Source organism: Tachypleus tridentatus, chromosome 10 (genome assembly GCF_004210375.1).
Source record: "Tachypleus tridentatus isolate NWPU-2018 chromosome 10, ASM421037v1, whole genome shotgun sequence".
NCBI lineage: Eukaryota > Metazoa > Arthropoda > Merostomata > Xiphosura > Limulidae > Tachypleus > Tachypleus tridentatus.
Window position 1 is genome coordinate 140,115,507 of NC_134834.1, and position 12,980 is coordinate 140,128,486.

The following is a 12,980-nucleotide window of genomic DNA, read 5'->3' on the forward strand; positions in this document are numbered from 1 at the left end:
TAATTTTCTTATGCTAAAGGTTAGCAAAATACTACATTATCATTATCTTATTGAATTTATAATTTCTAATGATCGATGTTGCTAAAAACATGGCTTTTACCTCTTTCACAAGATATTCTACTAAATCCTCATGGTTAAATATAGCAGCGTAATGAAGTGGTGTCATCTGTTGGGCATCTTTGGTACAAAGCACAAGCATCTTGTCCTCGGGTTTAGCCGTAAACATTAGTCTGACAACTTCGGTAGCTCCTTCAGCGCATGCTAAGTGAACTGGAGTCAACAAGTCACGTTGCTGAATGTTTATTGGTGAACCACGTTGAAGACAGGTTATCAAAGTCTGCTCAAAAATAATATTGTTATATATATATATATATATGTCATTCTGATGAGAAAACTTACATCAGCTGTGTTATTACTTTATTACAAGCAGAAACAGACAGAAGTAATAAAAACTATGAAACTGAATGATATATTATTAATTTACTTCAAAGTAATGTATAATTCTTATGCAGAAGTTAGGCAATCTTACAAAAAATTCCGTTTGGTGCATTAAGAATTTTTTTCTTCAATATATATTATTTTACTACCATACAATATGTTACGAACATCGATGTTTCCCATGTTCACCGCTGTGTGTAGTGCTGTGTTTCCTTCAAAGTCTCGAAGAGTCAACATCTCCACTTGTGTAATACCCATGAGTTCCCCTAAACAAAAATAATAACAAGTATACAGAACATAATTTTCAAATAAACGAGGTTGGTATTAGCTCTTGCCCACTACCCAGTGACTTAACAGTAAGTTTGAAGGCTTATAACACCTGTGGTGGGCACAGCACGGATAATCTATTAAGTAGCTTTGCAGTTAACAACAAACAAACGAAATTAAATATTATCTTTCCTGTTTAAAATAAATGTACAAGTGAAACATGTACAGGAACATAAGTTGAATTGTTATTTGTTTTTACTTCATGCAACTATTTTACAAGAATTATTTATTTAGTCATTCTGAGAATCGTTGTATTAAACCAAGTTTATAAAGTTTACTGATAGAACAAACTATATATCGATGTATAATTATATTTTATGTGCTTTAATTTTTTTTTGATAAATTGTTTTATTAACTATATCTTCTGTTGTATTGGAAATTCTAACAACGAACAAACAGAAATCTCATTAAAAAAAACAATGCTTGCTAAATACCAGGTAAATGTGATCTGTCACAGGATACAATGAGATAAAGTGTCTCCCCGTGAGACAGGAGAATGTTTACCACCTTCGTTGTCAGTATTTGTGTATATAGACACAGGAGGGTCAGGTTCTTTTGACCTCTTCCTCCCTCCTATACGTTGATATACAGCTTCTAGTAAATGTATTTATAAATATTACACGAGGGCAAGAGTAAACCTGCACTTGCTCCGTCCCTTTTAGGGTAATGTTCATGTATTATCAACATATACATTTGTGTGAAGATAGTAGTTCTCTTAAAAAGTTCAATAATTCTTTACACTTTCATTAGTTATAAGTTTGAATCAAGGACATTTACATAAATACCCTACAATGTTTTTAATTAAGTCTAAAACTAATGTGTGCTTTACTTTAGTAATTTGGTGACCTGTGTTTATTTTTTATATATGTATTCACTGGGGAAAGGTGATTAGGACTACCTTCGCCATGTATGCTGTATTTGTATAGTCCACATAATAAGTCATTTTGTCTCCAATTTTTATTCAAATAATTTAACGTACTATGTAGGAGTCTATCTGTTACTGTTTTAAGAGCAAGTTATTCTAGGGACTTTATATGTTGTTGTGAGTAATGTGTTTTATATCGTTTGTAGTTTGGTTTTACTAGTTTTTTGTTACTTTTATCCATGTTAGGGCTGTATATTCAATTACAGGTCAGATGAATGTTTTGTAACTTTTTAATGTTGTCGGCTGTTGCTCCACTGTTTTTACCAGTTAGATTTCTAACATAGTTTGGCTTTCTAATATTATTTATGTGGTTTATCCATGTTAATTTTGAGTCAAGTGTTAATCCTTGAAATTTGGCAGATGTAGCAATCTGAAGAAGTGTTCCGTTTATATATAACTCGGGTTGTTCTTTTTTGTATTTTGTTAATTTTGTGAAAACTACTAGTTGGGTTTTTCTTAGATTAATTTTAATTCTATGTTTTTGCCAGTATTCAGTTATTCTAATCAGTTGTGGCTGTATACTTGTAGCTGCTATGGATGGTGGGGGGCACTTTTCCAGACTGCAACATCATCAGCGAACTGTGACAACTTTACAACGCGAAATTTCAAGGTTCGATTTCCCGCGGTGGACACAGCAGATAACCCAAAGTAGCTTTGCTCTAAAGCTAACAAACATATAAACCAAAATAGAGTTATATGTTTATTAACCATCCATTACTTGTTGTATTTACGTATCTTTCTAAAAATGCAGGCTAATTTGACTGAAATTATACCGTACTTGGTCACCAACTTTGTGATTAAATTATTATAAACCATTACAATGTGTGTAAAATGTTATCTTACATTTTCGAGTTAGGAACTCACAGGACCCCTGGTCACATATAGCAAAGCATTTCCTTTATTTACAAGTATCTGCGAACTATTTGTTCAATTAGTACAAGTAACGTCTGAATTGAAAAATATATAGAATAATCATTAGTGAGTGAAAATGATTATTTTAAAATAAATTAAAATAAAAGTTTCAGTTTATTGGAATGCTATTGGTACTCTTAAAGTTACAAAGTCCCTGACCAACAATTGTAACGAATCTTTATTTGCCTTTACATCTGATTAACAACCTTTTTAGTTCTTGTATGACTCAATTCTAGTGCTCATTTGACACGCTATCTTCCAGCCATTTTATACTATGTAGTTGACATAGTCGAATTTACAGAGCTTGTTTGCGAGTTCTAAAAACGGATAAAAGTAAATTATACAAAAATCTTCTTACCGTTTTGTTTGGTTTTCATTTTGTGTGAATACTTAATATAATGTTGAGACGCAGTCGGTATGGAATATAGATGTCAATGTAAAGTTCGTTAACACATTAGATGTTATGTGGCCTACCGATGGGTCACAAGCCACTTTTAATTATGTACCGTGTGATACATCGGTAAGACTTATGTTACTGACGGCTTCAATGAACTAATTAAATATAGTATACTTACCTATATAATTATTAGACACTTGTGTGAAGTAAAAAAGAAAAATCGTGGTCGACATTAAAGTAGCAATTATTAACACTGTTGGTGACAATGAACTTGTGAAATTTAAGCGTAAACCACATAGCTCATTATTGAAGTAAAAATGTATCTCAAGACGGTTTGTTTCGACCGTTGTTCTCTACTTTATTTTAATAAAAGTTTTAATACCCATACCAGCAGTCTTGAGATAAATAAATCACATTAACCGAGCCTAGGGTATATTGTGAAATAGTAAATCAGCCATGTAATTAAGCTTGAATGGAACGTAAAATAATACTTTATCTATTCTTTAAAGCCTGAAAACTTTATAATATAACCTGTTAAGGCTAGTAATACCTTTGATTAAATTCGTGTTAGATGTATAACATAATTACGAACACTAAAAAGAAAACCATTAGTGAATCTGTATATTGTCTTTCAGAACGCCTTGTATGGGTATTAACACTTTTATTGATAAGGAAAGAACAGCGTTTCGACCTTCCTAGGTCATCTTCAAGCATTAGTGAATCTATCACTAAGCTCTTACCTTCTTCCAACAAAACTTTAATGGTGTTTATTGATCCATTTTTCACGGCATCGTGGATAGGACAATAACCGTTGTCACATGGGGTAGTGATTTGTCCACCAAGCTGTCGGATCTTGAAAAACATTAATTTCTTAAACTTGATTGAATCACCTTTAGCAACAGTTGATAGACATTTACAATTTATCTTCTTTCGTTTTTCATAGAAGGTTACATCTCATTATTTACACAGTAAATGTTTACACTTAGTTTCGGTATTAAACTAAATGGATGTACGTCATCCGTTCACTGTAATCTTCAAATTCTTACCCTGTAACATGATTTCTAAGGGTAGTTTTGGAAGGTTTCAATTTTACTATTTTATCTGAATAGTATCAGCTGTACACTATCTACTTACCACTTTCTGTGGAAGTTTTAAATTTAAAAGAGTAATAAAATAAAAACAAAATTAATGTAATTTAGTTTATGAAATCATGAATATGCAGATGAGTAGTCATGAAGTTTAAAATAATGATATATATGTCATATTATGTGGGAAAAGACCGTTGATTTACTACAAAAGTCAATAGTGTATGCATAAAAACAAACACGTTCTAAGTTAAGGTCTAGAGTAGTGTTTACCTTACTACCTAATTATATTGAAAATATTGCACGTAGTATTATGGTACTTACTAACAAGCGTGCACAATCAGCAAAGTCTGAAGCAGCAGCAACATGTAGAGCTGTGCGACCAAACTTTCCTTTCAGAGATCCATCAATGTTCTTTTTGTACTTGGCCATTCCCTGTAGGGTTGAATTACCTCAAGAAAGTCACATATATTATCGACACCAATCTAATCTACAATCTTTAGGTTTTAATCAAACGATAACTCGTTTCATTGAATTAATATTCAGTGGTAAGTCTGCGGACTCACACCGCTAGAAACCATGGGCAGAACTTTGTGCTTAATTACAAACAAAGAGTTGATATTTGTTTCTCAAATGGTTAATATAGGTTACGTATCGGATTAAACTAATATTTATTCTTTAGCTGTTACTAAAGTTTAACTGGTTTCAATAAACATGTTAAACACCTTCACTATATCACTCGTTCTTCTTGTATTCACTACAGATTACTACTTTTACTACGCTCGTGTTTATGTTGTCAATGCTCACTAACATCTTAGATAGATTTTCTTCAAGTGTTTATTACAAGCAAACTAGACCGATTATTGTTATTTTACTTACCATCTTTTGTCAGCTGCCTTCATTGAACTAATATGTATTATTCACGTACTCACTGCAAATTAAGTGATAAAAAATAGAAGTAGTAGATATTTTTAAAGTGGCCAATAGAAATAAATTGGCTCCCAAGTGATACAACGGTATGTCTGCGGAATCACATGGCAAGAAATCGGGTTTCGATACATGTGGTGGGCAGAGCATAGATAGCACATTTTGTAGGTTTGTACTTAATTACGAACAATCAAGAAATACATTAAATTAACTTTATTGTTCTAATATTGACTAAGCAACTAAATGGTTTTAGTATACGTATTTTGGGAGGTTAATGTAAGATTGGTAATTAATTAAAGCAACAACAGGCCTCATCTTAAAGTTTATAATGTCAGCTTTCAGAAATGCCCTGTCGTGGTGATCCTTACCCTCAAAACTTTCTCAAAATTTGTTGTCAAGGCAACAAAGTCTGAAATGCTTTAAGTTTATTTGAAACTATTACTTCCTGATATTTTTGCACTAAAACAGCTTTGAACTTGCTTAGAATATCTAAGTTTACACGATATAGTATGTTCTATCTGTTGTGAAATTATTTTTAAAGGTCAAGGTCATTGGAAAAAATTACGAAAATCGCAAGGACTACCGAAATAATACCAAACTTTAATTGATTTGACATGAATAATTGTAAAAAGCAGTATGCTTTAAGAAAAGAAACAGCGTTTCCTTTCATTTAGGATCAAACATTATCGATTTGTGCTGTTTAACTTCTATCGCAGTGCAGTCTTGTGATATAAATATTTGTGAGTATGCTTGTGATGAATATGTCCAAAGGACCATACTTCTTTAGCAGTCATCAAACCTATTCCCATAGTCCATTGTGTAGCTTTGAGCTAAACAACAACACATTATTTTCAGGTGAAGATGAATTCAACGAGCCTTTCACACATTTCAAACGTATTAAACATGTTAAAGACTTAAGAGTATGTTTTAGCATGGGTTTGAAGTGATTTTGAACACTGTAGACGCTTAGCTTTTCCCTCAAAATGTAAAATTACCAGCAGTGTTGTATATTATGTTTCAAAGGTTCATTAAATAGAAAATGATTGAAAAATATAGAGGTATCGTTTGATTTTAATTTTGCGCAAAGCTACACAAGGGTTATCTGCGCTAGTCATCCCTAATTTACCAGTGTAAGGCTAGAGATAAGGTAGCTAGTCATCACCATCCACCGCCAACTTTAACGATTCACCGTCACATTATAACGCTCCCACGACTGAAAGAGCGAGCATGTTTATGGTAACAGGGATTCCAACCCGCAACTCTCAGATAACAAGTCGAGCGCCTAATCACCTGGCTATGCAGGGCCAGAAGTATAGAAATAAGTTTGTTTTTGTTCTTTGTTTTTTTTTTTTATTTCGTGCAAAACTACACGAGGGCTATATCCACTAGCAGTCCCTAATTTAACAGTGAAATACTAAAGGGAAGGCAGCTAGTCATCACCACTCACCGTCAACTCTTGGACTACTATTTTGCCAATAAATAATGGGATTAACTATCATATTATAACGCCCCTATGGCTGAAAGGGCGAGAACGTTTAGTATGACAGAAATTCGAACCCGCAAACCTCAGATTACGACTCGAGCGCCTTAACCATTTACTCATGTCGGGCCTTAGAAATAATTAGGTATTTTAGCTCAAAGTTACACAATAGACTACCTGCACTTTGTCAATCAATAAAATCAATCTTTAACTTTAGCGTTAAAATCCGTAAACTTATCACTGACACACCAGAAGACGTTTATAAAAATAATTTTAGTAGTGTGGGAAGAAGTGTGGGGGGAGCCTACATTGCGACAGTACTATTACGGTCATTCAAGGTCATATCTTTCGGAAATTTTATTAACAAGTATTATACGACTAAAACATAAATGGCAAAGGTGTATGGAGTAATAAAAGCAAAAAACACGAAAATCACCGAAATCGCTGCTGAAAAATAATTGTTCTAAACGGATAGCTTCTGTCACAATAGCTCAAATTAGGATCATATCAAAGGTTGCAATACAAACCTATAATTGAGAGATGAGGTCAGAATTTCGACCAGTAGGTCAACGTACTCCTAAAGGTGTTTTCTTTTTTTGTTTATTTCGCGTAAAACTACACGAGGGCTATCTGCGCTAGACGTCTCTAATTTAGGAGTGTAAAAACTGGAGGAAAGACAGCTAGTCACCACCACACACAGCCAATTCTTGGGCTACTCTTTTACCAACGAATAGTGAGATTGATCATCACTTTATAATGCCCTCACGGCTAAAGGGCTGCATATATCGTGTTACGGGAAATAGAACCCGTGACCCTCAGATTACGAGTCGAGTTCCCTAATCACCTGACCATGCCAAGCCTACGTTTAAAGGGTCTAAAATGTTAAAATATAGAAAATAAAAGCCAACTGCATAAGGTAACACACAAGTATTATTCTGTTGCTACTTCAAATTATCAAGATAATGGTTCATTTGATGAGCTTTTTAGTATTGTCCTAGTGTAAAAGAGAATATTACCAACTGCCCCGACTGTTTCCACCAACATTTACTTCTATGTATCATCAGTCATAACGTGCTGTCATCTAGGGTGAAATATATGTAACTATTGTTCATCTGACCCTATGCATTAAACTTCCTGGTGTACAAACGGGAATATGAATGATGAAAGAAAACTTAATTTTTGATTTTAGACATCTTTTAACTCACATAAGCATTTTAATTTTTGTGGCAGCAAAGTATATATTTTAGGGCGTTTCACTTTGCTGATTTCAAACAATGAGGAATTACAGATAGCAAGATATGTCTCAAAAGGACAAAAGGAACATAGTTCAAGTTCACTGAAGTTTTACAGCGCACGATTGCTTACAATGAGAGGTTTAGGGAAATGTTTATTTTTCCCATCCTCCAATCTTCAAGAGACCGTTTTCCTCCCACCAATTACGCATTTTCCGTCTATGCTTCACTGCAGTCTTTGCCATTGCCCAATATTAGTCCTAAATTTCCCCGCTCTTCCCGATTCCCGCCGTGACCACTTTAAGTGATTCAAATGCAGTTTCTAAATACAATATTTGTTTTAAATTGCAATTCTTATAAGTGGATAGAAATGTTTTTAAACCATACTGATGGCCTGTTTTATTCAATCTTATCGTAGAAAGGATTTTTTTTTTTCAAATATCTTGAAGGAAAGTATCGATATAATAGAACTGATTTTAAAACCTTTTATTTTTCACGAATTTTATTTTAGTTGACGAAAACCATCTTCATCCATTCTGCATATACGATTGTTAACCATTGCTGTTGTGCAGTTATTTTTCTAATTTTGGTTTCTAACTGTCTACCTACATCTTTATAATGTGCATTTTTGTATATAACGGATATTAATGCATGTTAAAAATAGTATCAAGTGAGATGATCTTTAAGATGACTTTAAGTTACCTCACTGATATCGTGAAAAGTAAGCAGGTCTATAACACCACGTTCCATACAGTAATACCTGTTTTCTCAACTTTTCAATTATTTGCTTATCATTAATTTATTCTGAATCATTTGCATGTAGATTTTATTACAATACACATATGAGCTCAGTACTAATCGAAAACATTATTTCTTAGGAATTAATAAAATGTTGCTTCTATTGTTTGTATCATATAAAACTTTGATTGCACTATAAATTTTCAGAACGTCGTAATTTTGCATCACCTAGTGATGCGCGACCTTAAGAATAAGAGCTTCATTGTAAGATTACCTGTAACAAACGTATTTTATTGTTCTCTGTTGCAACATGAATGGCTCCTTTCAAGTCTTTATTAAGGACATTGGAGTCAGCGTGATAAGAAAGTAAACAGTTTAAGGTTTCCAAGGCGTTATTTGCCACGGCCAAGTGAAGCGCCGTGTTGCCATTCTTGTCTCTAGAGTTGATGTCTGAAAAAAGAAACATCTTTATGTATATTTCCGGGAATATCTGATTCTTACAACCAAGTTACTGTAAAATTACCTTCATGCTGAAGATGACAATAAACATAATACTTTTAGGTGGTCTTGGTCAATATGTACATATTAACTAAATTAACATAGTGTCTTTGTGAAAATAAATATATGCTATTTAGTGCTTTGCTACAGGTAATATATGTTATTTAAACTTCATAATAACAGTTATTATTTAATCAGTACTTCTCTAATAACAGTTATTTAATCAGTACTTCTCTAATAACAGTTATTATTTAATCAGTACTTCTCTAATAACAGTTATTATTTAATCAGTACTTCTCTGATAACAGTTATTATTTAATTATTGATTCTCTAATAACTGACATTTATTATCTAAAACTCGTAGTGCTCTTCTAAGTGAAATTAAAACAACAAACTACAATAACTGTTACATGGTCAATGAAATGTTTATTATTATTATTATTATTATCGTTATTCTGATATTTTGTACAAATGTAAAAGATCATTCTTTAAAATTTAGGATTTAAAATCCACTGAAAATTTGTAGCGTTTTTCGTGTTTTATTTAAGGAAAAAAAAATATATATATATACACACACACACACATATGTGTGTACATATACACATATATATTTTAATTTAATCAACCTGGTGTCAGATTGAAATATATTCAAATAATTTTACAAGTATGTCTGTAAGATTTTAGGAAGTGCATTATTTTATTCATGCATATTGTGCAAAAATATTTCTGAATAAAATAATGTTATGGTAATCAAAATAAATTCAATAATAGATGTAACATTTTATGTTTTCATGGAAATTACCACAGAAAGACGAATGTAAACTAACACTTACCACCTCCATGATCCAAGATGAACTGCACAATGTCCACGTTATTTCGAGATGCTGCATGATGAAGAACGTGTTGCCCACTGCTGTCTTGAAACTCCAGCAGATTTGGAATTTTATTATAAATATTTTCAAACTCAAAAGGTTTCTTCGTACAAGCAGCCTAAATTTTAAATGAAACCTCACAGTAATTTACTTGCAAAATACAGTTGTCTTATGAATAATTTCTATTCAACAAATATTTGTTATGAATCCATGAAACATGATAGATAACATGTGAGTGTTTATTATTGATTTATTAACACAATCGTATCGTAAAAATTATATATCGTGGAAAGTATACAATGTTTAAAATGTTTTAATCAATTTCCAAGAAAAAAAAGGAAACATAAAAAGGAAGTTGACGTAAGTAGGGAGAAATTATTAAAAAGGTTTCTTATCGTTCATTGGAACTAGGGTATGTTTGAATAGTTTATTATAAGAAAAACAACCATTTAGTAGAACATTTTAACATATAATTCAGTTGGTAACAATTACGGTGAATAAAATGCCATACAAAACTACACTATATATTAGTTAACCAAATCCGTCTCACTGTGGGAGCCTTATAATATGAGGGTAAATTCGTTATTTTTTGGTAAAAAAATAGCCCAAGAGTTAGCGGTGGGTGTTGATGACCTTCCTTTAGTCTTTTACTGCTAAATTAGGTACGGATAGTGCAGATATCCCTTGTGTAGCTTTTTGCGAAATTCAAAATAGACAAACAAACAAATGAAGTAGGTTGCTGAATATGGCCTGAAAAACGTATAGCAACGTTACATGTGCTTTATTGGAAAATGCATCCTAAGCCTGTATCATTAGATAAATAAAAGAGATGAGCCAGCAAGTCGCTTTACTAACAAGAAGCAGAAGCCATTAAATCTTCTGGTTGACGAGAAAATTATAGTCTGGGATATACTGTTAAGGTATATATGAATATCTCACACTACGTTCAGGGAAGAGTTCAAAGTTAAGGTGATAATGAAATAAAAATACCAAACTTGATTCATATAGAATGGTGATCTATGAAAGGAAACATAAACTGGGCGCAGTTTGAGAAGCCCGGATTCTAGGCATATCAGACATGCAGATAAGATATTGGAACGCACAGATATCGGGACAGTAGGTCCAAGTTCTGGTGCGATGCCTTAATGTTACGTGATAAATACGCATTTGGAGCCAAGAAACAGTCATTGTGGTTTTGTTTCGTTTTTAGAACTAGGTTAACAACCGATGAAAAGCTAAGAAACATGTGCAGTTGTTAACTTTTTGGTTCCGCCAACACAACATTAAATATTTGCATAAATCTATAGTTAAAATGATGAGCGAAAAGAATATACCCTTTCTACTCTTCAGTAGAACCTTTGAAAAAATGTCAGCTTTAGTAGAGGAATTGCTCGTGAGCTATCGCAATTTGTTTACTTAAAAATATGTTTTTTGTTATGCGGTTTCCGAGTTGTTTCTTTCTTCTACACATAAATTTCCTCAAGTTGGTGGCTTGTGAGCTTTACCTGCAACTACATATAACAAAATATTCTGATAATGAATAACTAACTTCATTTTTAACAAATGTAAGTCGAACCCAACGACTAGATAGTGTTTCTTGTGAATTAATGCTTCAGGGTTTTGGGGTAACCAATAACAGGTTGTAAAGAATAAGGAAAAAAGCCAAAATTAGCCATAAAAATAATCTAGCACTAAAATAAAGTAGTATTAAACGAACTAAAATATGAGTAAGGCTGCTTAATAAATTAAAATAGAAAAGGGTTAACGACCTACAAGTAATGGATGGACATAGGCAGTTTTTGAGGCTGCCATAAAATAACCTGTGTCAGAGCAGGGATAGGCAGATTTACACATTTAACGAGTACTACACTACTTTTCTATATAAAATTTGATGAAAGACATTGAAGCTGCTAAAATATCAGGATGGGAAGACGCCCAGAAAGTTGATATACTAAGACTAAGAATAGCATGTGAAGCATAACATGACAAGCTCACAAAAACTGCAGACTTTCAGTATCTAGTTCGTAAGTGACACAAGAATAGTGCAAACAAGAAACACTAAATAAGTACTATCAGAAATTCACTGCTTAACCCAGCAGAGAAAAGAATCAGTTAGGGTAGTCACAGATTACAGGAGCTAGGTAATAAACATTGCAATGCATAAGGACACTCTCACGAATTAACAATACAAGACACTTTAAGTCAGACTATGAACGAATTCTGAGTAATGTAACATGAGAAACCTGAATGAAGCAAACGCATATAATATAACTCTGTTAAACATACCTGATATAGCGACTGGAGAGAAGCTGTGCGAGAAGCAGATATACAAACCTTATCGTTTTTCTGTAAACTCTGTAAATAACAAAAATGACTGAGAAAACTGACAGATTACGAATCAAAATAAGTCCAAGAGCAAAATATGTTTCAAATGCGGTAAACTAGCACATATTTTTAAATTGTGGATTAAGAGGCCACGTGGCTAGTAAAGAGATGCCGAATAAAAGTAGAAAATAAGAAAATTCCCACAGGCTGAACAAAAGTTTTAATAAAATGTTTACAAAAAATTATGTAAAACCAGTGTTCTTAAAAGATCTAAAGACGTATTCCAACCAGAATTATGCAACAAAATGAGAAGTAGTTATAAAGATAAAGAAAAACAAAAAAGAGTTGGGCATTAATCGTTTTAACAACGTTACGCCAATAGGTACAATAAAAGGCGTAAAATGTCAGTTTTCAGTTGACACAGGCATTCGATCTTCCCTACCAAGTGTAGATTTAATGAAGAAATATCCTACATTGTTAGATAATGCATGGAAAAATTTTTCAAAAAGTATCTTAACTTTTGTAATATGACATCCCATTAAAACGTCAGACAAATGTAATGTTCAAATAGAAATAGTGAAACTTAAACTTGAACATTCTTTCTACATCTGTAAGCAGACAGTGTTGGAAACAAATGGTATTTTAGGGCATACTTTCATCCAAGATTATGACACTGAAATATCCGTTACCATGAGTAAGCTACGTGTAGAAATAAGATTTTAAGTTTTGAAAGGATTTAGGCGCAAAAGTGAAAACAAATAACATCTTCCTGTTAACTCAATCTGGAGTGAAATGCTGAACACCAGCATTAAACAAAATAATGA

The 12,980-nt window shown here is 32.7% G+C and overlaps 1 protein-coding gene across 1 annotated transcript in view; it reads right to left on the reverse strand.

The window, feature by feature from the left end:
* The window catches only part of LOC143228522 (transient receptor potential cation channel subfamily A member 1-like), a 52,774-nt gene extending 41,089 nt beyond the window's left edge, over positions 1 to 11,685 (reverse strand). Inside the window, exons 1-7 of the mRNA XM_076459766.1 lie at positions 11,605 to 11,685; positions 9,793 to 9,949; positions 8,736 to 8,911; positions 4,409 to 4,519; positions 3,740 to 3,851; positions 607 to 704; positions 101 to 337 (exon numbers count right to left, since the gene is read on the reverse strand). Coding sequence (XP_076315881.1) covers positions 101 to 337; positions 607 to 704; positions 3,740 to 3,851; positions 4,409 to 4,519; positions 8,736 to 8,911; positions 9,793 to 9,949; positions 11,605 to 11,685 — 972 coding nt within the window. The remainder of the gene's footprint in view (positions 1 to 100; positions 338 to 606; positions 705 to 3,739; positions 3,852 to 4,408; positions 4,520 to 8,735; positions 8,912 to 9,792; positions 9,950 to 11,604) is intronic.
* Between the last annotated feature and the right edge of the window lie 1,295 nt (positions 11,686 to 12,980).